The sequence below is a fragment of the Pyxicephalus adspersus genome, chromosome 7 (assembly GCF_032062135.1).
Source record: "Pyxicephalus adspersus chromosome 7, UCB_Pads_2.0, whole genome shotgun sequence".
Lineage (NCBI taxonomy): Eukaryota > Metazoa > Chordata > Amphibia > Anura > Pyxicephalidae > Pyxicephalus > Pyxicephalus adspersus.
The window spans coordinates 16,682,644-16,709,258 of NC_092864.1; the positions used below are offsets into that span (position 1 = coordinate 16,682,644).

The 26,615-nt window shown below is 39.6% G+C and overlaps 1 protein-coding gene across 2 annotated transcripts in view; it reads right to left on the reverse strand.

Annotated features, from left to right (window-relative positions):
- Nucleotides 1–26,615, reverse strand: part of LOC140335197 (ankyrin repeat and fibronectin type-III domain-containing protein 1-like) — a 176,027-nt gene that overhangs the window by 39,767 nt on the left and 109,645 nt on the right. Inside the window, exons 1-2 of one of the 2 annotated variants that reach the window (XM_072417649.1) lie at nucleotides 23,826–24,009; nucleotides 12,708–12,836 (exon numbers count right to left, since the gene is read on the reverse strand). Coding sequence is in view for 1 of the 2 variants with exons in the window: in XM_072417648.1 (XP_072273749.1) it covers nucleotides 12,708–12,836 (129 nt within the window). In the remaining variant the exon portion in view is untranslated. Of the gene's footprint in view, nucleotides 1–12,707; nucleotides 12,837–23,825; nucleotides 24,010–26,615 lie in introns of those variants that run through there. The other variant, XM_072417648.1, reaches the window with a different exon arrangement.

Below are 26,615 nucleotides of genomic sequence, written 5' to 3' on the forward strand. Positions count from 1 at the left end.
AGTATGTAGGGTAATGAACACGTCTTAACCCTTCATGACCAAATGGGGAAACTCTCACCACTATGGTTAGGAACCCGATAACATCTAATAGCTGGTAAACCAACCTAAGAATAAGCAGGAAAATACAAGAGCTGGAGAAAGTGCTGTCTAATGGGACTAAAAATTCAAATACATTCATATAAATATATAATCATTAGACTTTCATATACATATTTAAGGGTAAGTCTACACGGATGGTTTCCCCAGCGCTTAAAAAAGTGTTTTAACGTCCATGTTTGTTCTATTTCCAATAGGAGACATCGGAGCATTTTCTTGGTGAGCTGTAAAGATAAAGCATCCTGCAGCATTTCAAAAGTGTTAAAAAGCACGAAAACGCCACTCAAGGGCCCAAAAATGCCAGCCAAATGCCCAAAATGCTCAAAACGCCTATAAACGCTCCAATTGACCCCATTGTTTTGGGAGGCATTTTATCCTATTCTAACTTTTAAGACATAAAACATCTTTACAAACATGTAAGAACTCATAAAAAAGCACATGTGCATTTATATTTAAAGTCAGTGTAGACTTAGCCTTATACATTCATTTTGGGGCTATAGTGCTAAGTTTAAAAGGGCAAAATGAACTGGAAAAATTACTCACCACCTAATTCATGTAAATCACTCCTAGTAGCTGCCTCCATGTAAAGATATATGGTTTTCCTATATTGCAATGTAAAATGTGGTCCAGCATCTATTGTTCTTGCTATTTTTCATCAAATCGGATAGATCCTCCCACCAGATGAATGTAGAGGACAAAGGGAATGGATGTGTGGTGCAGTGTGCAAGCTTTTTTGATCCATAAGGTATTCTGTCCAACAATTTGCTTCTGTATACTGCGTGTATTTATGTATTGACCTGATTCCTATTAGAGTTTCCCTCGTTTAATTTTCGGTTAAGCCAGGCATTAAATGACAATTCCAAGCTTGTTGTAATGTCATGTTCTGGTTCAGCCACATCTGATAAATTCACCTACATTCCATATATAATAATGAAAGCAGATGGATTGAACTGTCCAACACTCCTAACCTAATCTATAATAGATTTGGAAACCAAAAATAATCCAAAGTACAAAAGTACAAAAGTACATAAATAATAATAAAATAACTATTTATGCACCATATTGCTAAACGTTTGTAGACTTTTCTACATATCTACTTTTCAAGGAAGGCTTTTCACAATATTTTGGAGTACATCTGTTAGAATTTGTGTCCATTAAGGCAAAAAAGTTTTTGTGAGTTTGGGAATCAGTCGAGAAGCCCTAGTTTGCAGCTGTCATTCTAATTCGCTCCAAAGGAGTTCAGTAGGGTTGTAGTCATGGTTCCATACAAATCACTTAAGTTGTTCTACAACAATCTCATCAAATCCCATCTTTATTTAATCCATCAGGTGCACTGGAGCACATTTAAACAGGAACAAGTACAGATATTACACAAACTGTTGCCACAAGTTGCATGATACGAACATCTGAACTAGTTTGGAGGAGTAAATAAATACATTTGGCCATATAGGTAGGTGTAATGATCAGGAACACACAAACATTTGGCTGTATAGTATATGATCCAGTTTGGCCGTGGTAGGATTTATTTTCCTTTGAATTTGTTTAATATCCAACAGAAGAGGTCCATTATGTTTAAAAGCTGTCAGTGGTCCATATGGACCAGATGGGTTCTTTTTATTCCCTCTACAACTTAATTAGGACATTTCCTAATGCAGAAGAAGATCCGTACGTTGTATTATTCCCAATAAAAAGAAGAATTAGTACAAAGTAAATTACATGGCAGACCCACACACACTGTTATCGGTAAACAGTCCTGTTTCCAATGAAGCCAATGCAGGAAATGTGTCAGTTGCTTGTCCACAAAGGCATCTCCAGGCGAAGACTGCCAGCCTGCCAGCCAGACTGTAACAGTGACTCAATCTGTTCAATGGCCACACATTTACTCTATGTAACTGTTCTATGTCTATACACACAGTAGTACTAAGGGAAATGCTTTCCTTTAGCAGATTCCAACTAAGCCGTTATGCTCGAAAGATACAGATTTGCACTTTGCATTTAGAGAACTTTGCTAATTATGAATTTTTTATAGATTATCCCTGGAGAATGGCCTAGGGGAATAGTTAAGAGATTTTTTTTGCCCATTTCCTTCTGAGAGACAGTAATGACAAAGAAAAACCTTTACCACACAAAGTGCACACAATGATGAAAGTTTAGGACAAGTGAATGGCCAATATTTTACAAGTGTGCTTTGCTTATGATGACTTCATGTGTCGGCCAGTAGGTAAATCCAATACAATATTATTACCTGAATAGATGAGTTAAAGAGGACCTGTGCTGTGAAAGCTAGGTACAATTGGGGTACGCCAATGGGGTTTCCCATTGCTGACTTAGTCAGACTTGTTCTGGACTGTGTCTTTGTGTGAAGGCAGCTATCTTGGTAGAGGACAGGACTACATTTTCTCTGAAAACAGTCAAAAAGATACCAGATCTGGAAATAGTTTTCTACCTAACACAATAGTTTGGCCAAAACAAGTTAAGGGGCACATCTCTTAATGTAATATTTTATACCCGCACCAGTCACTTTATTAGGTACACCTGCTCAACCGCTTGTTAACCCATAAATCTAATCAGCCAATCACATGGCAGCAACTCAATGCATTTGGACATGAAGACATTGTCAAGATGATCTGCTGATCAAATGGAGCATCAGAAAGAAGAAAGGTGACTATCAGTATTCCAGAAACTCCTGATCTGTTGGGATTTTCACATACAACCATCTCTATGGTTTACAAAGAATGATCCAGAAAAGCGAACGTATCCAGGGAGTAGCAATGAAAGTGCTTTGCTATTTGCCAGAGGTCTAAGAAGTTGGTTCTAGCTGATAGGAAGGCAACAGTAACTCAAATAACTACTCCATACTGAAGATTGCAGAAGAGCTGCTAACCACACAACTAAAAGGAAACCTGCTGCCATCGTAAGACATGGGTGGTATTCCTTCCTGTATATATACATACCTACCATATATTTTGCCATTAATGGTCAGTAGCAAAATATGTGCTTACAATTGGTTATTTGTTACAATTTTTACAAAAGGAGTATCTAAACTCAAGAACCAAAATGTACCAAACTGCAGCTTACCAGTCCTGGTATCTTGATGTCTGTATTAGTTTTCTGTTTTCATGCATTATAGGCAAGAACATTTTCTCAAGTAATAGTTTGTAGTTCAAGTCAAAAGAACAGACTATGGTGACGATGTTACTCCTTCAAAGTTACACTATGGTGAGCACTGTTGTTTTCGGACAGGAAGTGTGTTACTTGCGCGATCACCAGACAAAAATAGCCATGAAAAGGAAATTACTGCAGCCAAAACACCTGGGGAACAGCAAGCTGCAATATATTACATTTTTGTTTTTGGCTTCAGATGTACCTTGAATAGGGATGTGACATCTTTATTACTAAACAAGGGATTTGTAGAAGCAAGCACCTGAGTTTGGATCTGAGACCATGACAAATTCTGCAATCCTTACATGGACTAAAACCAGCCCCAGTTGACAACTCTAAGGGGGCTAATTTAAGAAATTACTTTTAGAAACCATCTTTCTGATGTAATAGCAGCAGATACATCAAGGTGAGAACAGGTTTTAATGGCTTCAATTCATTTCCATGGATAACTAGGGTGTCTGAGGACTGATTGACCACAGTGGTCCCACTGTCGAAAACTTCCCGTCTAAACTTACTCTTAAACGTTGGCTCCACTAGGAACTCTTCAAATAAAGTAATTGCCTGACTTCTTTCATTTGTTCGCCTTATGTTTAGCCTCTTGATAAAAGATGAACTCAAATGACCAAGTAAGAGTTTTACATGCCATAGCTCAGAAAAATTAAACACAGATAGATTAATGATGGTGAACACCAAGAGATTTTTAAGCACGATTGTAATTTGTGCAGACAGTCGCTGGAGTCAGAACTGATGAGTACAACAAAACCTTGCACTTGAAATAATAGAAGAAATTAACCCTGCTTACGTATAACATAAATGCATAATGGAGCCACTTTATTTATTAGAACTGCGGGTGTTATTTTAAACAACCAGCTCAATTTTCTTTGCTTTCTATATTTTTGCTTAAATAAGATGAGATATGACCCCCAGGCATTCGCACTTTTGTTAAGAGAAAAAGAAATATCTGTATTAAACTATCCAGACTGTAGCCCTGTATGTACAGGATTCTAGTATTAACGAGACATCTACCAATCACAGCACAGATTATCCTGCCACATTCCCAGAATGCCATTCTCCATTATATCCTTACCTACAGCAGCCGAATGTTTACCTTGTCTATGGCTGGAGCCAGTCTGGATATAAAATAAAATCAGTTTCATCCTGCCTGTATTTAGTTGAACTTCATAGTGTGATGGATAGGAAAAATAGAAAACGTAATAAAAACATAAAAGCACCAACAAAATTTAAAATGAACATTTGCAGCTGAATTGACAGGCAAATATGAATGAATTGCTATCTGCTCTGCTGTATATTAAATATGGGTGATGCCATGCAGAAATTCTGGAAGTCAATGATCCAGACCGATGCTCCATGAATTGTGTAGTCTGAAACAAAGGCCCATATCACATCAGCCTCCCTCGCCACCTGATCCTAGAACTGTAAAGTAGCTTATGGAAATACTCATTTATCAAAATGCAGGGTGACATGTCACTTGTCCTTCTGCAATAATAAAGACATTGCTATGTATAGTACTTGTGTGTTTAAATTCAACTAGCGTATTAGCCTCTGATGCCAGGATTACGTGTGGTATCTCCGCTTTCATTTATCCACGTCTTAGATCTTTGATCCTAAAACAACAGAAGTCCATATATCAAAAAGCGTATTGTCCCTGGCAACAGATCAGCAGCAAAATCACTTGGAGAACACGGCTGGGTCGGCACTGTAGTCAGCACAGACTGTGAGCACCCCCTACTGTTGTCATACAAAGTCACAAAGCTTTGCAGTATTCTCCAAATGTAGCAACTGTAAAACAAATCACAGCAGCATTGCCACCAAGTTTTCAACAAAATCCAAAGGAATTCCAAATCACAAAGCAGAAAGTTGCAAACTGTGGCATTTATGTTGAAGCTAACTGTGTAGTAATCAGTCAAATAAAGGTGATAGGTTCCTTGCATGTGAATTCATTTCTATCAAAAAGAATGTGAACAATTAAAGTGGGCTTGAACTGGGCCCAAAAGACAAGTCCAAAGTATTGTAGTCTTCTTGCAGCTGATCTTTTACCCAAATTTACCAGGCCTGGCTCTGTGTGAGGGTGGCAGATACAGGATATGCATCCTCATACCAGATCTGCCCTTTTGGTGACTGGTGATCTAATAAACAATGGTGCAATACTTAAGAAGCAACAGTAGGAAATGTTCATAAAGCACACACTGAAAAAAAAAAAGAAACAGCAGGGAGATCCTGGAACAGCAGGTCCTCAGGTACAGCTTTTTCTCCAGCATGGAGAACATTAAGCAGCACAGTAAGGACATCACTATGCTATATTTAGATTGGCGGTGTGGTGACTGCTTCTTCACACCCCTGAACCCTATCCTCAGTGTAGATGCTACATGAGACTCTGGAAGTCATTTGAAATCGAATGGGGCTGGCAGGGAGTGGTATAGTACCAACCGTTGCAGCTGTATTATGTGCCAATACTGGTTCCTTTAGAGCCGGCACTGCGGTCTGGACGGCCCAATGACTGTCAAAGTTATTTCCTTCAACATTCTCAGATGTTCCCTATAAGACAGTAAATAAGTGTCTTTCAAATTTAAAATGTTTGTCTACCCAGAAGTGACAGTTATAGGAGGTGTCTGATGGGTTGTGCTATGGCTTGCTTTTTTTTATAAATTTTGTCTTTGGTGAATTTGGTGTTCATGTCAATCTTTGGGTGTCACCAATCTTTTTTCTGCTTGCTCCATAATATGGGCCTGATTTAATAAAGCTCTCCAAGGCTGCAGAGGATATGGTTTAATCAGTGAAGCTGGGTGATCCAGCAAAGCTGGAGTAGATCTGATCCAGGATTGAAAACATTTGCTAACAAATAGCAAATGACTTTTGAGAAATCCATTCCAGGCTTGCTGGATTACCCAGCTTGACTGATAAAACTGTATCTTCTCCAGCCTTGGAGAGCTTTATTAAATCAGGCTCTATATGTGAACAATATGAAGGAGTGATACTCTTAAATGGTTGTGGAAGGTTTAGATTCCCTTGAGTTAAGATTTAGAGGTAGTTGCCTTCATATAACCTGTCAATGGCTTTATAATTGTGTACGGTCAGTGATTTAGTCATTCCTGCTACACTGCATCGCTAGGGAGGTCAAATCGCTGTATCCTATTTCAGAATCACAGCTTCTGATGTGACCTCTTCACCTCCAACCCACCCGCTGGGGAGTAAATTAGTTAGATCAATAAAAAGGAAGCTTTGAAACTGTATTAGGAAATACTGATATAATGGTCTCAATATCTGGCACATCTACATAATCTGTGCTCTGCAGCATGCTGGAAATTCCTAATTGACATCTACAAAGCCAATCAATAAAACTCAAATTGTGCAGAAATATTGAGCGTGAGGTGTTCTGGGATGGGGGAGAAGCCAGTTTTTATGGTATCTAGTAAAGGGCTTCATGGAGATAAATGTAACTTACACATTATTGTAACCTCCCCCAAGTAAACTTCCTGGACATGTACAAATGTTAATGATATAAAGAAAGAATCTGGACGAATCAAGTACAACAGTCTATGCTTGGTATTAGAAGTGTATCATTTCAGAACAAACACAAATCAGTTCTTCTACTAAATCAATAAAAAGCTTGCTTTAGATATGAATCACTTGCCAGCAGTGCAATATTAATGATAATAGTCTGTATAATTAGGTTTTTGTAAAAATGTAACCCAGTAAAAGTAACTCAGCTCTCTGGTCAGACCAAGCCAAATGTAGCCAAAGCCCGGTAATATAGGAAACTATCTTAGTTTAACCACAATACCTGGTATGTGTCCTGTTGCAGCATCTATAATTCCAGCAATACATCTTCCTTCCCAGACTCCTACTGAATCCCTGTGCCACACCATGAAACCACTGAGAGCTTGATCCTACAGGGGAGGCTTGTGATGACACGTAGAATCGCTGTTCAATAAGGATGAAGAGCTTTGTTTTTAAAATCTTTAGCTCTGTGCTTAACTCATGTAGTGGATATAGATATAGAAAGGTATGTACAGCTGTTGGGATTATGAGAGAAGTGATGGAAGAGGTGCTATATCCAAATGACAGCATGCTACTATCATCAACTACATGAGATCAAATGTATGCCAATGATTGGGGTATTTATTAAAGAACAAGGATTTTATCAACAATCATTGTTAAAGACCGGATTACCATTTTGCTGGTTGACTGATGGACCTGGGGCAGTGTTTTCTGATGTATGTAAGCCCAGTACACATGTATAGATCGGCTGTCAATATTGCACAAATGTCTGCTCTTATTTTTCAACTACTATATTTTCAGAACAACTTGGAACAAGACTGAAGAGACAAATCCAGGATTGTATTACAAGTAACTCAAATCAGCACTCCAAATATTAGTCTTGGTGCTAAGGATGGGCTCCTCTACGGATTTCACAGTATGACACTTCCCAGTTCTAGACCTGGCAGCCATTGGATAACAAGCAAACAAAGTAAAGAACCAAACATGTATTTTGTCTTCCTGTCCTGGTGACAAGTTTTACACGTTTGTCCGGGTGTCACAGTGAAAAGAAAGAGAATCTGTGTTAAAGGCCTTTCGGACCAAATTATTCTCACCTTAACAGTTATTCCTACTGCCTCTGCTGGTAAACAAATGCCCATGTCACCAGGTATAGAAGAGCATGGGGTCCAGGTTCTGTCAGTTCACTTCCATGTCTGATGCCAGTTGACCTATTGCATTTTGAAAGAAAGCAGTGGGGCATTCCAAGAATGATGGTTTCAACTAACTGAGGAATTAGGACATTATTACTATTATCATTTTCTTCTGTTATAATCCCATTGATTATAGCACTGACATATTATGCAGCTTCTTACAGTTCATAGTTATGTCACTAGCTGTCAATAAAGGCAGCCATTTTCAACCTTTTAACCCCAGAGGAACCATTAAAATATAATCCAGGTCTTAGGGAACCCCTGGTAAAATCAGTTACTGAGAAAAATTCTATTAGTGTTGGTTACCCAAAGAATGCCCTCCATACATTAGGGGTCAGAATGTCACCAGACAAATAAAACAGATTCTGCTGGCTCTGCCAAGTGTTGGCCATGGCAGACACCATCCTATGGGAGGTCCATCAGTCACAGCTCAGGGAACCCCGCCAAATTCTGGAGGAAGTAAGGATCTAAGGTCTCTATTATACCCCATATGAGTATGCTATCCCTAGAATGATCTAAGTATTAGATTGTAAGCTCATCTGGCCAAGGTCCTGCTGTGTCAGTGTCTATATCAGTCAATTGCAACCCCTGTTTAATGTACAGCACTAAATATAATGTTGGCACAATATAAATTCTGTTTATTAATAATAATATTAAGTTCATTTTTAGAGCAATTAAAAACTACTAGTATGTTTTTGGATATGGGAGGAAGCTGAGGAATCCCCTACAAATATGGGTAGAAGATACAAACTGCATACCAATAGTATTCCAATAGTAGAGGAAAATTACAATGTCTCTTTAAACCAACCATTCCAGTTTCTTTCATAACCCCTTATATTATATAAAATATGAGCGATCTAACAAGATCCTGCTCTGTCTGCTCTTTTATACAGGTTTAGGTTACAGCACGGCTCCCTAGATTGTGTGCAGGTGGTGGGTACACAGTGATATAGCAATATATTACGTTCAGCTCTCAATCAAATGCAGCACATCATCAAATCTAATGAAGGAATAGTGGAATATGAATTTCGCATTATTATCCTGCATCTTGGAGGAGCTCTAATGACTTTGGTAAACACGATTTCAATTTTTTGAAACAGAATCCCAGTAAGACATTAACAAGGCACCGGGAAGAGTAACCACGAACTTGACAGACTTCTTTAATTTCCCCCACCACAGCCCCACATAGGTTTCCCAGAATGGGTGGGAAAAGCCCTACTGTTTATCTGCCTTCCAGTCCCAACGCCATCCCACCCTCTGCGAGTCTCAGGCCAGCTTTCTGCGTTCGCCTCTTGGCTTGCGAACCCACCACAAAGTACTTTCACACACACACCGCAGTCCACAGGAACATGGTCCCCATCCAAGATCCAGAGCAGCTCGTACAACAACTCCCAGATAGCATTTCTTCAGAAAGCTAAGAGACTCCAGGGTCATTAGAGGAAGAGATCGGAGAAGGCGGGTGGGGGAAGCCAGCTTGTAAACTGTGGTACACACTGGCACCTTTTTACATAAAGAACACAATCACTTGGACATGAACCGAACAAATACAAATATCTGCCTTCACTCTTCATAGAACACACTGAATATCTATTCAGAACAGACATTTTTATTGTTAAAGTATATGTACATTCAATCTCAGAAATATCTCATTGAAATAATTCCAAATGTATTATAATACTTTTACTTCTGCAGCTTTTATTAAAGCTAAACTCTAGCCTTACCATTTATTTCCAGACTTGTACTGTAGAAACTCCTCTCCTGTACTGAACATAATTAGTGCAATTTCCCTGAACACAGTGAAGCTTTAGAAATATTTTGAACCTACCTCATTACCAGTGTAATAGACTAATCCCCCAACCCCCCCCCCTGGTGTTCTCACCTTTATATATTTGGCTTTGGTTTTGTCAATCATTGGTGTGTACTGGGGTGGTGTGCATGCAAATGGCATCTGTCCAGGATTGTGCTCAAACAGTGTGTGAGAGGCAGTGCTGGGAGCTCAGAAATCTCTTGTCCTTGCTGATTTATTATTGTCTTGTCATGAGGAATATTTTAAACTTTCACAATGGAGTCAGAAAGTAGTGACTGCACGACCACAGACACAATACAGGAGCTGAGATTTGTTATTTTTCATTCTGCCAGCAGAGGAGAACTGATAACAATAGGTTAGTGAAAAACTGTTTTAAAGAGGATCCCAGGTATGGTCTGTTGCCCTCAGAAATGCCATGCAGCCTTCGATGGTGTGTATTTAGACAAGAATTGACTACAAACATGCTACAGGAACTCAACAAAGATTGAAAGAATTAAATATTAGAAAGGCCCAGGGAACCAGTCGGTTGTGTTGTAATGCTCATATGCTAACAAGAGACATTTTAATTGATGAACGGAGGGGAGGGGTAGAGAGATGAACTTAATAGTCTTCTGCTTCTCCTTTCACTGTCTTGTCACAGGGCCAGGGAGACACCTAACTGAAGCTGAGTAAAATCCGGTCTCCTACCCTGCTGGATAAGACTGTGCAGAGTGGCAGAACTTTGTAAACCTTCTGACGCAATGCACACACATACAAATCCTTTGGCAGGTTTAACAGCTCCAATATATAATACAATATCTGTGATTTATCTTCCTAATTTAGCTGTTTGCATGGAGTTCAGCTTTAAACTATCCCTGTAATGAATAAGCCTACGAGTAGTGGAAAAAGTTCTGTCTTTGTAAATGGGAATTCTATAAATATTTGGTTTGGTTTGCCAGCAAACATATAACATTCCTCTGTACATTAGTAGAGAATTCCAGCCAAAGAAGCCTGGGATATGTGAACTAGATTTCCCAGGCTGCTCAGTAGTGAGAGACTTACATGAGTACTACGTATAGAATTTTGTGCACAATTGGGCATTTTATATCTTTAGCGACCACAGTAAACACGTGTCTGTGCCAGAAAAGCATGAATTATTATTTCATAGATTTTAGAAGGTTGCCAAAATGTGGACCCTCGGGGTGTAATACCTAGTTGAGAGGAATTTGGCAGCTATGACAAAGATGTAAGCTGTGAGAAACATACGCTGGGATAAGACCTAATTACAATTATTGCATTGTCTTTTCCTGCAGTGCACATGTCAAGCTGTGCAATTATGCAATCACTGCAAAGAATAAGCCATAGCAAAACAAATCCCTCTTGGAAAACCTTTTGGATTGTGGGAATAGCGATCGGTATGAATTCCGGGGTTATTCAAAGTCACTATAAAGCCACATTTTTATAAGACTAAACACTAACCAGATATAAAATATGCAGCCATGTACAATAGGCATTACTGTAGTATAATACTTTTATATAAAGCTCTTGTGATCCCCAATACAGCAGCACTTAGTCTGGGAGTGGGTAGGACAGAAGGCTAATTGGGTATGGTACGTACAAAAAAATCCCACTGATTGAATAGAAAAGCAATGCAAGCAGACAGATGACTTTATCAGCTTTCTATTACTTTTCAATGTCCAGTAAGCAGGCTAGGGGTTGAGAGGGAGGAACCTCCACATTTTTTTCAGCATCCACCAGGCTTCATTATATGTATTTTATCCATGTATTGAACTGTTTGCCTTGAGTTCAGTAATACGTTATGGGACTTATTGAGTTTAAAGAATCATGGTAACACTATATTTGAATTAATTATTTTTCTTCCATGTAAAGATTGTCATTGAAAAAAAAATTGAGCATGGCCTGCATTTGGCAGCACAGAGCACTACTAAGACACACAAAACTCTATAAGCAGTGGCACCGTAATGGGCAACATTTTAGAGGTAACACATATAATTCATGCATTGCATTGTGCTCAGCAAAACCAAAACATTGTGTAAACTGTAGAGTTTTTGCTTTAGGTTTTTAATTAACTCTATACATCACTGTTTCCTATCTTTATTAAATAAAGCGCTACCTACTTACTCCCTGGTGCAGCTCACCTTGCCTCAAGTTCTCTCAACACTGGGAAAATAGGTTAGGTTCCAATAGGTACCAATCATGATTATGCAAAAGGCCAGATGAATGCGACTTACTTCTACCAGCTATACCATGACCTAGATAAAAGAAAGTCTGCAGTACACGTGCAACAATTCATGAACAGACACTGGTTACCCAACTTGCCCAAATTGGTACTACCCCAACCATCACATCAATGATTGCTTGTTAGGCACCTGTGCCAAGACTATTGCCTTTATATTACTAAAATATTCCTAACAACAAATACAGAGCTTTAAAACAAGCCACTCTTGACCTTATTTGATACAAAAGCCTCTGCTGTGAACTTTAAGGATGACCTTCTCCATTATGCTACAGCTACAAATGAAGGCTTGTTTTAGGTTCCTTTTAATGACCATACTTAATGCCAGCTTCTTTCCACTTTTCATCTGAGCATCTACCAAAGTGGAAATAAAGCAACACAAAACTATTATTACATAACATTATTACTCAATCTCAAATGCTGAAAATGTAGATCCAGATCACATTAATCTTCATGCCTGACATAGAAACCAAAACTTGTAGCTTCAGTCTATTAGGTAGGCCAGTATATACTTCTGATTTTATTGATTGAAAACACAACATTGTAGTCTGCTGCTGATGTTATATAATGCCAACTCTATACATTCATTACACACCGCTATGATCGAATCAGCAAGTTCTCCTGTAGCCCTCCTATGCCTCCATTAGCTTCACACTTAAGACCAATCCCTCTTACAGTTCATTCCCATAATTCTCACCATTCAATGCTCAGTGATCTCTGTCGGAAAACAGGCTGCTCCAGAGGTGCCAGCTCAGCATCATTCCTCTTCTCAGACTTCTCTTTTAACGATAACCTGTGCGTGAACTTAGAGAGACCGCCAAGGGACCTGTAAAAGGGACCAAAGAAAAAACAGGTTATTAGGATAGTCTTGTGGTCAGCCTAAATATCTAACTCCTCTCAAGATTCACAATGCCATCGTCCATCATCCTTGACAGCAAAAAACAGGGAATAAATCTTAAGGGATGAAATATTAAGGCATGCAGGTTTGATTTAAATAATAGAAATACTGGAGAATGACACTGTACCGCATTGTATCCAAGGCTATTTATAGTGTATGTGCACAGACTGTACTGCAGCAGAGAGATGAATCATGGCAGATATGCAGTGCCTGTGCAGGCATATGTAACAAATACCACTCACAGTTACATGTCCATTCCCCAACAACACACACAGATATACAACAATAGCTTGCATAAGCTGCAACGTAAACTTGCTCATGGGGAAGATCTGGAATTTCTAAATGAGCAAAGCCTGGTTTGAAAACAGTTTTTGCCTGAAGTAACCCTTGAGAAATCACATTATGTTATCTCAGTAAGATTTTTCGTTACCTTTGGGCATGAACATAATGCTTATGTTTAGCTGCCGAGTAACTAGGAAGATCCATAAAGATGTGATGCTGCGAGCATTGCACACACACATACAGCACATTCAATAATTTGAGCTAGAAAAAGACTTTAATGTCAAGAGGAACAACTGACATTTACCACCGCACATCAGAAAACCCAGTACGGTCCTATTTTCCATCATGCCATGCTAGATATGACAAAAAGAATGAGATAACAGTCAACGGGTCCTGCTTTACTCTTTTATAGTTTTGTCTTTTAAATATGTTTCATTTGCTTCTCTTGTTTTTGTTCGATACATCTGCTACTATATGTCAGTATTCATAAACATAAGCTCGATGTTCCTACATCAGAACGTCAAGTTTGTAACAACCCAAGTAGGCTGCCAGTGTCTACATAATTAATCAGATAAAATGGAAATGAAGGTCGCGTGCTTAATAACAAGATATGCCTGCTAAAACAAACACTAATAGATTTATTCAAAAACAACGAAACGCGTAGGATACCGGATCCTATAGCAACCAATAAGTTTTTCACTTTTCTAGGTGTTACATGTCACATGTTAGTTACATGTACTGTCTGAATGAGCCCATTTATGTAGTATATCTTGTATAGAGAACCTCCTTTAAAAACCTCATGGGCCTTGGGTATTGAAATTAAGGCCCTCTACACCAGTGGTCCCCAAACATTTGGAGCTTGCGGACCACTTAATCTATGGACTCTGAGCTGGGTGTCACTCAAAGGAGAATAAATTTCCCCCTGAGTGACGTCAATATGCCAGAACCCATCCACTCTCCCATCACAGGTCTGAGCTTGTGATGGGAGAATGGGACTGCCCACAGTCCTAAGCCTGCGTTCTGTACTGGGGACATAGTCCACGGCTCTGGCCAGTGTGCCCCTCCAAGTGTGGTCCTTCTCCTGACCCTGCTGGGGGTGCACTGGCCAGAGCTGCGGACCAGTGCTGGTCTCCGTGCTCTCGCAGGCGAAGTTGTCAGATGGCCAATATTGGGGCGTGGACCAGGGGTTGGGGACCCCTTCTCTACACAATTCAGATAATTATTGACCAGAATGAATGGTGCGGCAGCGGCAATAATCCTATCTGTCCTACACACAATTCTAGATTGTAATTAGTAGCATGTTGTTGGCTCTCTGTAGTAGAGTTCAGTCCATTTGTGTAGACAGCTCCTGTAAATGCAAGGGCCATCTATGATGGAGGCTATGGGTATAGACCATGGGATAAATAGAAGAGAGGAAAATTCACAGCAAATGTACAGGGTCCAAATGGATTGTGAAGGATCAGTCCACTACTAAAATTAGATCTTTACCCTCTATTGAGGCCAGCACCTCTGCATTTTTACCCCAAAACATGTTGGCTTGTCTATTTAATCTCAAAATAAAATATTTTTGGACAGCAATTGGGTTTGGTGTTCATTTCATCTAAATATCATGTATTACATTATCAGTGCTTAAAACTGTCCGTATTTCTTGATAATATGTCTGGGAAATATGTGTTGAAATAGTCATTTGAAGCCTCCATTGGAAACTGGTGTCACAGGGTGACAACAGAGGAACACAGATGGATGAAAGACATCATTTTGTCTCCCTATAACAGAAATGTCTTCACAAGGACTTCAATGGCAGGATTACTGGATGCTGGTCTAATGAAAGCTACAAAAGTATAGGCAATGGCTTTATAAACCCATTGTTAAAACTTTAAATATTAGGTGTTCATATACCTTTCTCAACTTTTTTAAATAGGGGAACCATTTAAATAATTTAAAGGTCTTCAGGGAACCCTTGGCAAAAAGAGCAATATCCAAAAGCTCACACTATATTAACATAGTGATCAGTGTGAAGAATGGCTCCCTTATAGATAGCCAAAAAAATGATAAGGGTGACTTAAACTGAAAGTGCAAATTGCTCATCATTGTTCCAGGAATCCTAAGCAACCTCAGGAGGAACCCTAATTGAGAAACACTACTTTAACCTATATTTTGTATTTTTTTATTTACAATTTTGCTGTACTACATTTAAACTGTAACACATTTATATGTATAGTATATATGTGTAATTTTTTATTAATCTAATTTAGGAACTCAGTTACATATAGAACATGTCAGGATACATTACAGTATATAAATACTGTAAATAATAATAATAATAATAATGTCACATAATAGACACATTGCCTGCCCAGTCTGGTCTCTACCCCATTTGTAATATCAGTATTTTCAAAAGGTCGACATGAAATACGGATGCAAGTCAATACAAGTACTTGTATCAGTGATTTGTACTCATGCTTGAACAATGGGAGCCTGTCTGACAACAACAGTAAGATACTGGAGGGTGGGGGTAAGAATACTCAATGAAAGGTGAACTGTTGTCTATTAATATTGTCTTTGTTTGCAGAAACTTAAACAATCCTTGAGAAATGTTAGTAATGTGATGATCCAATGGTAGTGCAATACTTTGTATCCCATTGAAATATTGACTTATTCTGTAGGGGGCAATTTTTTTTTTTCAAATAAAGTTACTGCATCCATACCCCACAGAAATTTTGGCTGAATTATATTTATGTGGTGGTCATGGAGGTGGTCTCTAGGATTGGATACCCATCAGCTAGGAGTAAATGTGCAGACAAGACCCCCACATATTTAACATGATGGCTCCTATCACATGAACAGCCATTGCTCAACTGCCTCCTGTACCAGTCCCTGATGGACAGGTTAAACTAGATAACTACTTGTTGGCAGTCCTGTTGTCTCTCCCTGAAGTGTGGGATGCTCTGATAGTATAGACATAGGTACTTCAACTGGTTAAGGTGAGCCACAAGAAAGCAAGATTGCTTTGTGACACTGTCTCTCATGTTTTTCCTCAGGCAAGGATCTTTGCTTGGGCAACATGCCTCTTAATAGATCTACCTGTCCAGCTGTCCAGAAAGGACAAGAGAAGCTATCCAATATGAATGTATATGAGACGTAATTCTGTCTTGTTGTTCGTTGCAACCTTTTGAACTGGCGTTAATTTGTTGCCTACAAACACTGTTAGGGTTTGCATTGGAGGTACATGGCCATTATGTCAATTCATTTTCCATGTACTAGAAACATGAACAAAATGTAACAAACCCTTCACAATCAAATTCAGACCCTTCAAAATTTAGGTTCTTCACACTGGTGGTTAAACAAATGTTTTCCTAGCAATTTACATGTGAAGAAACCACCAAGATCTCTCATTATTAAAATGAATGGGAGAGTGGGTAAAAAGCCTGGATGAGGATGAGTGAGTGATGCTAAGATCCTACATGCAGCATCTCATGGACGGTCAGCTGTTCAACCACTTTCATGTTTGTAAGCATTTCAAAGGTGTTTCAAAATGCTTTTGTGTGCACACAAAGAAATGATATATTTAAGCTTCTATACCTTTTCCTGCTCTAAATAGCTTTTCAGATGTTTCATTGTGCCATGCAGAAATACCCAAAACTTAAATTCCTGCAGTCTTCCTGGGATTTTTAGTGGTTAAAACTGGGTGCCCAGTGAGTGGTAATTGCACAGAAACTTCCTATATTATCTAATCTGGACCTGCCATATACAACCAGGCGTCTATGGAACTCCAGGCTTCCTCTAGAGCAGGGGACGCCAGTGGTCCGTGAGAAAATTTTGCTGGCCTGCGGCTCTGGCTGGTGCGCCCCCCAGCGGGGTCATGAGAAGGACCGTGCATTTAGTGGTTTATAGGTCCGAAAAGGTTGGAAACCACTGCTCTGGAGGTTGCTAGGAGTTCCTAAACCTGTGGCGTATTGGCCTCCCATTTGATGATACTCGCATAGTTCTGAGACCAACAGCACTTGGCAGAGCTATGACTCTGATGTTTTTAGGTGTCTATAGTGGTATATTAGCCATCACTGCAGGGTAGCATTCATTCCAATGGCCACCAATTAAAAAAAAATTCTTCCAATTAAAATGTTGGTTTTAGTAGGGATTTCCTGTGACTTGAAACATTCTAAAGTTTCTACACAAGCCATGAAAGGGTCTACAATATACTCCCAGGGCTAAATGTTTCCACTGAGTCTTTTGTACCTGCATAGGTGAGATATAAGAAAGAGCCTAACGTTGTACAAAGCCAGTCACATTTTTACCCAGTTTCCCCAAGGCCACAGTCCAGATTTATGGCAATATGGCAAAAGTAAATTTGAGACCATGTTTAGGACTTTCCTGTGCAGTCCCATGAATGTTTTACTTTTATCAGTATAGATTTCAGATCTCATTTCAGGTTGTCAGCCCGAATGATTATCTAGGATTTGTGATGTCAGTTGGTTGTCAAAATAAGCTAGAAAAATGAGATTTGCGGCATATTCAACTATGACTACTCTGCTAGGTGTCTTTTAGCTCAGGGAGAAGCCCGCTTGCTGAAGAACAGGCATTATATTCTGCACATCAACTCAGACAACATTTTACTATCTAATTACTCGGGGAGTGAGCTGGCTGAAACAATGTGGCACCACTAGGATTAAATCATGGGTGAACTCAGAATACTCACATTGATGTATTTTTTTCAACTAAGCTTCTTGCAGTTCTCGGTGGTTGCTTCCAACTGCAACTGGGTATTGGTGGGAAAAGGGGGTTGGGGTATAATGAATCCAGGGAAAAGGTGGTGTCACCCACACCTTTTAAAGCTGAGCTCCAGCCTTACCTTTAATCTTCCAGCATCATTTCCTTCCAACCTTACAGTGCCTGGTCTGCTCTTATAATTTACTGGATTTTAGTATTTTCATATATGGAGGCTCGGCATCACACATGGCCTTTACCTAGGATGAAGCAGGGTGCTGTGAAGTTTTCAAGAAACTAATGACAGCACTTTCCTGGCCCTTCCCACCAGCTAAGACCTGTTTGCAGAAAAACAAAATGATAATGTCATACCCATTAAGTCTTTGTAATTCAGGCAGATCATAGCTGGTGGCAGGGGCTGCACAAAAATCCAGCGAACAGGAAGCTGTGGCAACACCCAGATGGAATGCCGAGCCTCCATGATTTGAAGGACTGGAGCTTCAGCTTTATAAAAAACATGCAAATCATTTAAAAATATCATCAAAATGTTGTTGAGCCAGGAAAGGAGTAATCACAGAAGGCAAAATATTAGCAGATTAAACTTCCGCTTTGAATATTTATTTTTACCAGTATCCTACTTTTGCAGCTTTTTCCCAGGCTATAGCATAACCCCAGGCAACATTTTAGGGAATGAAAAAACATTAGAACTCCTGTCATCAGGGAATCTCTAACTCTGTCAGTGGGAAAGGAAATTACAGACAGAACAAAAAACAAATGTAACCCCAAATAATAAAAAAAAGTGTGTTCTAATCACCATTGGAGAATTTTTACTTCCTGCTTTAGAAGTTGAGAAGACAGGAAGTGACCTAAAAGTTCTCCAATGGTGAACGTTGAGAAGAGAATCTAACCTTTCAATACCTATCCAAAAGTGGAATTGAGTCATTTTACCATGTTTAAATGATCAAAATTTAGAAACAAAAAGATGCTGAAAATCCTTAGTCTGGTCTCAATACACCACATTGGGAGTGCTAGCACTCCAAGTCTAGGCCAGATTCTCTACTGTTTGTGCAAGCTGGATCCAAGTAGTACTATGGACAGCTGAGATTACCATACTGACCTGTGCCCGCCACATTGGTACATTAGGAGAAGCACAGATACAATAATCATAGTACCCCATTCTGACTTCTTATATGAAAAGTAGTGCCAGCCCCAAACTGATGTAAAAACAAAAGACTAAGGGCTTCTGTTCTGCTGTACAGTAAGAGAAGACCTAAAATACATATCTTTGCCAAGGCAGATTAATCACATGATCAACAGCTGTGGGAATTTTAGAGTTCTTGTTGCATTTGATGAGGTTAAAGTGCATGTGCAAGAAATTATTACGACAAAACTTAAAATAAGAGCAATGGGAAGAGCAATGGAGATTCTTACTTGAGAAAGGTTTCTCTTTGCAGATGCATTTTGGTAGAATTTTTTTAATCAAATTTCCACAATTCATTTTGTTGGACTGAATCGGGCCTTGGTCCTGGTTCACATCTATGCAGGTCATCAAATCACATTTCTGTGTGGTGGAGACAAGCAGCCTATTCATGTAAAAGCATTACCATACAGTACAGAACACAAAGGTGAAGCAGACGTAACGGGGCAATACATGTTTACCACCAGGCTTTAGGCCTGGTTAAATATGCAATAGGTTGGTATTTAGGCCATCTTTCCTACTTCAGCACTTTGTGTCACAGACCTGGAACAAGTCTGCAGATCATGACTTCAGGATCTTCTGATCTGCATTACTGTTCTGCGTACTATCACTGTAATAGCCTGGAAATCAACATTTCCATAAGCAGGCCTGAAATGGCAATATATACATACACAAAATAAATGGAGTATCCCGTAAGATCACGTTTTATACTTATGTGTGTAGAAGGTGGTATAGTAAATATTTGCATCCAGGTGCCAACATTACTGACATATTGAAGTGTGTCAAATAACATATCCCTGCCTGGATGCTGAGGTTCCTCTTCCCAGATGCTAGGACATGCTATGTCCTCCCAGAAAATTGTAGACATTTGGTGGTTGGAAGTACAGCACCCAGCTGGATAAGTTAGATATCAGCAATGCCTTGACCTATTCAAGAAAGAATCAACTGCACCCATCACCTACTGTATGAAATAAATTCAGTGGCATATTTATAACATAAAGTAGTTATCGTCTTCTGCTCTGCCGTGCGCACCACCGCCACCCTATTTATTAATAGCTCAATATAGCTCTATGAATGTAGAGGAAGCAATTATGTAAGTTTGACAGGTATATGGTCAGACTCTCCCAGTTTTGTTTGTACAGAATCATCATTAAGTTCTGTTGAACTGCACCAGCTTCGGGGTTGACTAGCTGGTGCAATGAAATGTGCATATGTAGGGCACATTGCTGTGTTTTTTTTATAAATATATAGTGGTACCTCGGTATAAGTCCGCTTTGTCTATAAGTCCAACTTGGTATAAGTACTGTTTGGACATGAACAAATTTGCTTGGTATACAACCTTTGTGCTAGAACTTGTATGGGTCAAAATGAGTCCTAACACCGCGTGCTAGCCTTATTTAGCTCTCCCGAGACAATGCCACGACTGCCCACGAGTGTCAGTATGCCAGTTTCCACCATTCGGTGAACAACCCGCGCTATAACTTTCTGTGAATTACAGAACATCTCCTCCTCCTCCTTTCTTAGCACCATCCTAGTAGGCACTCCACTCTTCTCAGCAAGGTAAAGTGAGGTTACATTTTCATTTATTTCATCTGCTTTTGTATTTATGTATTTTAGTATTAAGCAATGTTTAAATTATTTTATACAGCCCCATCAATGTATATTATGCCAATAACAATAGGATTTTTTTTCATGGGAACCAATTAATCATTTTCCTTTTATTTCTTATGAGAAAAATTTGTTTGGTATACGTCCTGTTTGGTAAAAGTCCAAGGACCTGGAATGTATTAAGGTCTTATACCAAGATACCACTGTATGTGCTTTGGTGTTTTTATGCAGTGATAACGCCAAGGCACAGCCATACCACTGCTTTTTAATTGTGACCCTTAGCTTTTTTACCGGGCCACAGAAAAGATCATGAAGTATTTTGTACTTTGAAGTGTCTAGTGATGTCTTATGCGTACACATGATGTGAATTGATATATAAAATGTATATACAGTAAAATGACGAGGCCTGCTCAGACATACAGCTGTACAACAGATTGGTAATCCCTAGACAACTATTCCTGTAAATGTTAACAGTTTGTTGGTCAAACTTAAAGGAATTTCAAGTAAGAAAAGTAAGAAATGGCAGTCTATATCCAGACACCTGCATGGAGAAAATACTGAGATCGCCATTGCTGTACTCTCCTTTTAAAAATGCTAGTAGCCTCCTGATCCAAAGACTATTTTCTCTGTTACTGACTGGGAACAAGTATGCAGAGCAAGAGCTATACCCTATAGCTTTATGCCCAGTAATGCTTTGCCAAACCTCTCCAGTCTTTACCTCTCTGCCCCATAGCTATATGCTCCATAACTCTCTGTTTTATAGCTCTCTGCCCTCTAGGTCTTTGCCATTAGCTCTCTGCCCCATAGTTATATGCTCAATAACTCTAATCCATAGCTCTCTGTCCCTTTGGTCTTTCCCCTAACTATCTGCCCAATTGCTATATCCTTCATACCTTTTTGCCCTGTAGGTCTTTGCTCCTAGCTATCTGTCTTTGCTATAGCTATAAACTTCATAAGTCTCTGTCCCATAGCTCTCTGCCCTATAGGTCTTTGCCATTCGCTCTCTGTCCCATTGCTATATGCTCCATAACTCTCTGCCCTGTAGGTTCTTGCTCCTAGCTCTCTGTCCAATAGCTATATGCCCCATAACTCTGTTCCATAGCTCTCTGCCCTATAGGTCTTTGCAATTAGCTCTCTGCCCCATAGCAATATACTCCATAACTCTCTGCCCTGTAGGTCTTTGCTCCTAGCTCTCTGCCCGATAGCTATATGCCCCATACCTCTGTTCCATTGCTCTCTGCCCTAAAGGCCTTTGTTCCTAGCTCTCTCCCCAATAGCTATATTCTCAATAACTCCGTTCCATAGCTCTCTGCCCTATAGGTCTTTGCCGTTAGCTCTCTGCCCTATAGCTATATGATTCATAACTCTCTGCCCTGTAGGTCTTTGCTCCTAGCTTTCTGCCCAATAGCTGTATTCTCCATAACTCTGTTCCATAGCTTCCTGTCCTGTAGGTCTTTGCTCCTAGCTCTCTGTCAGATAGCTATATTCTCCATAACTCTGTTCCATAGCTCTCTGTCCTGTAGGTCTTTGCTTCTAGCTCTCTGCCAATAGCTATATGCCCCATAACTCTATTCCGTAGCTCTCTGCCCTATGAGTCTTTGCCCCATTGCTCTCTACCAAAAAACTCTCTGCTTAATAGCATTAGTTTGCCATCACTCAACATGCTTGTTCCAAATCAATGACTTAAATGTATTATTCCTAGGGACAACCAGGAAACTAATACATTCAGGAAGAGGTCAGCAATGTCTACTCTTTTCTTTCGGTAGTGGTTCCCTTTTAATGTTCACCATTTGTATGGGAGCTCCTATTTGTCCTCAGCTCCTCTAAGGAAAGTCTGAGGGTCTGGTTTACAGTTTAGTGGCACGAGGCTTTAGCTCTAAGCCTTTACTATTTCTCAAATTGCTCCCCTATTTTGAGCTGCCGTATTGAGTGGGAGTAGAAATATGTTAATGAGGTTTAAGAATAGCGCAGGCGACCAGACGCAATTATTGCACCTGTCGTCAGATGCAGAACAGGTGTACACAAGACTACAAGCAATAACTTCATCATCAAATGTCACTATGCAGTGTTAGGTTTTAATTTTACATTTCTGAAAAAAACGCTTAAATTCCCAAGACAAAAAAAGTCATGCCAATTCCTTCAAGTAAGCAATATCATGTAGTCTTCTCTGCACACGCCAAACATAAAGAAGTACAATATAAATTCTACCATATCTGCAGATGATATAGCAATCCAACAAACTTTAAAACCAAATCTGGTGCAGCTGCTTACAGAGGCAGCCATTATAGTAGATTCTACCCATGATACAAGGTATGATTTCTTTTACAGAGGCTTAAATGAGCATTTTTTTTTTCTCCATCGTGTGCATAAATGTAAAATATTGTAGCGGGTCAGCAAACACAGTGTCACAAATCATACACATGAATGAATGTATGCATTAAATAAACATCATCCAGCTCATTAATTAAATGTCTAGCTAGGTAAAAAGGGATGAAACGGGACTTTGGTGTCGAAATGACAGGACGTCAAAACAAGGAATTAATGAATAATGATGGAAAAAGGTTTGATAACTAATAACGAGCACCTTGTAAAAAATGAGATCTTAGTATTAATAGGTGGAGGTGTGGGGGAGCCAAGAAAGGTAATAAGAGTTACCTTCTCAGAGAAGAGTTATTGCAGTATAGCCTTAGCTGAGCTGTAACTCCATCCTGCCGACGTCTCCTGGACCAGAATCAAATAATGATATGAGAAAAAAATGAAAATGACAGTGGGAGTCCATAGCAAATGAGATGAACATATGGAGAAGGGGGAGAACGGTCCCTTGACCCGGGTGTCCTGTGTTCCTGTTCCGAGCAGGATTTGCCCACCACCTGTTGGGGGTTAATCTATGGAGCAACATCTCCTGGATTTTTCAGCCTCCCTTTTGCCTCTCCTGTGTATCCATTTCTGCCAGCCTGTCTTGAAACAACTTTGCACTGTGCTCACAACAAGCCATTAATATCCCTGTTCTGAAATTTTATCTAATGCTATCTACCTAATCCTTTCTAGACTCTATCTGTCTTGCCAGGTTATCCATCCTCATAGCTGCAGCTTTCATCATTTAAACAACTCTCACTAACACTTACCTGCTGTTAATCTACCTTTGACTCTTCGTTCATCTCCAGCAGTCGGTAAGAGCATAGCCTCTGAGCATTCATATGGAGCAAGTCGTTGCACCACCTGCGGTCTGTTAGCGCGCTCCCCCGCTGCCCATCCTCGTCCGTGTCAGACCCGAAACACAAGCGCCCCTTCTACCTGATGCTGCTCACCTCTCTATCCCCGTTCCTCCCGTTCTCACTCTTTTCTGCCCCTCTCCGCCTGTCTTTTTCCCAATCTTGTTTCTATAGAAACTAGATTAGCTGGGGGAGGGGGGGGGTGGACTGTAACGGCCCCATGTGACTAAGATTCCAACACTGAAGAATCTCTCGCTTTTTTTCTGGATACAGGCTTTTTTTACATAACAACAAACCATTGTTACTGGTACCCAAGGAGTCTGAAAAGGCCCTAGTGAGATAAAAATGCTTTCAGGTTAGCACAGTGGGGCCAAGCAAGGATGCCAAACGAAGTTCCCTGCTAGCTGCGCACACGCTGGACATTGTTCTAACGTGCACCAAAGTTTTAAATATCCAAATAGATACTAACGTGTGCTAATGGATGATCTTCTGCTGCACAAACTTCTATTAAATTAATAACTAATGAAGAGTTACCATTTGCCCAAAGTTTCTTCAAAAATTGGAGGGTATTGGTGAAATTGGAGCCAGGGGGAAAGGTGATTCCCAAGGTTGAGTTTTGTTGGTGCTCTGGGGTTTAAATAATGCCTGAGGGTTATAGAAGCACCTTTATTATTTTAAGAATTTTCTAAAGTAGGAAAAAAAAGCACAATGCCAAAAAATAAAAATAAAGCAATACATACAAAATATTCAAATACAAAAATAAGTAGGCCATAGCAAAACTTTAGAAAAACACACAGAGCTTTGCACATTACAAATTGAAAATTAAAGATATATATTCTTCTAACTTGTACTTAAGAAATGTATATAACATTCCCTGTAAGGGCCAATATGTAGAAATATTTATTGTGGTTTAACCCATCTTTCAATTTGGTCCTCCCATGTACACAAATCATCGTCTACTTTTAGTGTGAAAATGAACCAAGCTCTATTGTTTTTAACGGGACCTGAAGCTGAAAGCAGCACATGTGCAGTAGCATGCTGCTCCATTATTCTTGCGGTAGGGCTTGAACCAGTGATGCATTGGGCCGTGGTAAGCACATTTACATATTATGACATCCTAGATAAGTTCCATTCACATTTCTTAGGATGGGGTAGATGGAATTCTGTTCTTTATAGCACAGCAACAAAACACAAGACTCAAAAGCAGGTGAAGTGCAATTAAAATGAATGTAACTTCATTCAGAAGAGCCCAGTGATGTGACCAGCTCTCCTCCAGCTCAGAGCTTTCTCTGCTGTGATTTTAGCGCTGTACACCATGATCCACAATTTATGAATGGGTTATAAAATGTGGGCTGCAGTGTGTGTACTTTGGCATTTAATGAAGACTAGATATAGATATCCGCCCTCCATGTTTATAATAGAGGAAAGCAAAACTTGCCTATACACCAAAAAAAAAAAAAAACATATAAAAAATGTGTAGGTCATTCCTATTTCCAAACAAATTTGAATATTTGAAAATTCACTAACATTGGCATCTGTTATTTTGTGGCTAAATCAGTTTGTCTAAAACCACCCCACTCATTTCTAATTATCAAATCCTTAAGAATAGGCGAAATATCTTTATTCAGTGAAAAGCATGAAGAAGACTCAAGCTTTCTATACCTGGCAGTGGTTCTCTGTCACATATTCATTCAAAGATTTTGACTAGGAAAGTTGGTACCTCGAGTGAAGTGGAATTTGTACATATCCTTTGTGCTGTGTTGGTGGCTGTTCCTCCAGCGTTTCCAGAAAGAGTCATCCATCAGCATCTCCAGCACCTGCTGCAGCAAGTCCTTTGCAGTAAGGAGCGCGATTTAGAGATTTCTGCTTTTCTTTTATACAAATGTACACAATTCATTCATCGTGCATGTCATGGGTGGTAATGTGAGATGACACCAATACAAATCTGCTTGCTAGCAATATCAGTTACACCCCATACACACATGCTTTAAGACCCATGTGGGATGATAGTTTGTCAGCAGTTTTTTATGTAAGATTTCAAAATTTTAGATGTTGTGTTAACAACAGGGTTGCAGAAAAAAAGGGAGAGGAAAAACATGTCGTCTTTTGCTCACAAATTGGCGTTAAAGGATAAGGTTAAAATGAAAAAAGAAACTTTATGCTGAGATTTCAGCATAATACACAACAAAGCATGTGTTCCCAAACAAAAAACACACAGACAATAGGCAGAAAGCAGGCATCACCAGTAATTGCATAAAAAACGGGGCACTAACCAAATATAAGAAGAGCACCCCATATGCACAGCATTTCAGCTTCTTGAACCACGCCATTCTGTCACTTGGGACCCTGGAAAAATTGCCCAATTTGCCCTACCCTAAAACCATCCCTGTCCCAATCTTGATGTAATGCAGAACCATCCATGATCACTGAACAACCGTACACACAATAGATAGCGAACAATCGTCGCCCAAACAGATCTGCCGGGACAGTCGTTTGTTTCCACTGAAATCCTCGTTCATCCGCGTCGTTGTGTACTTTTTTGTTAACGATTATCGGACGAAGAGTTGTTAGTCGTTCGTTTCCAACGATAATTATTGCATGTGTGTATGCAACTTTAGGCAGGTCTTTCTTACTCTTTGTATTAACTAAAGCTGTGTACACACGTGCAATGGTTCTGCAGCACACTTTCTCCTTTACGTGTCA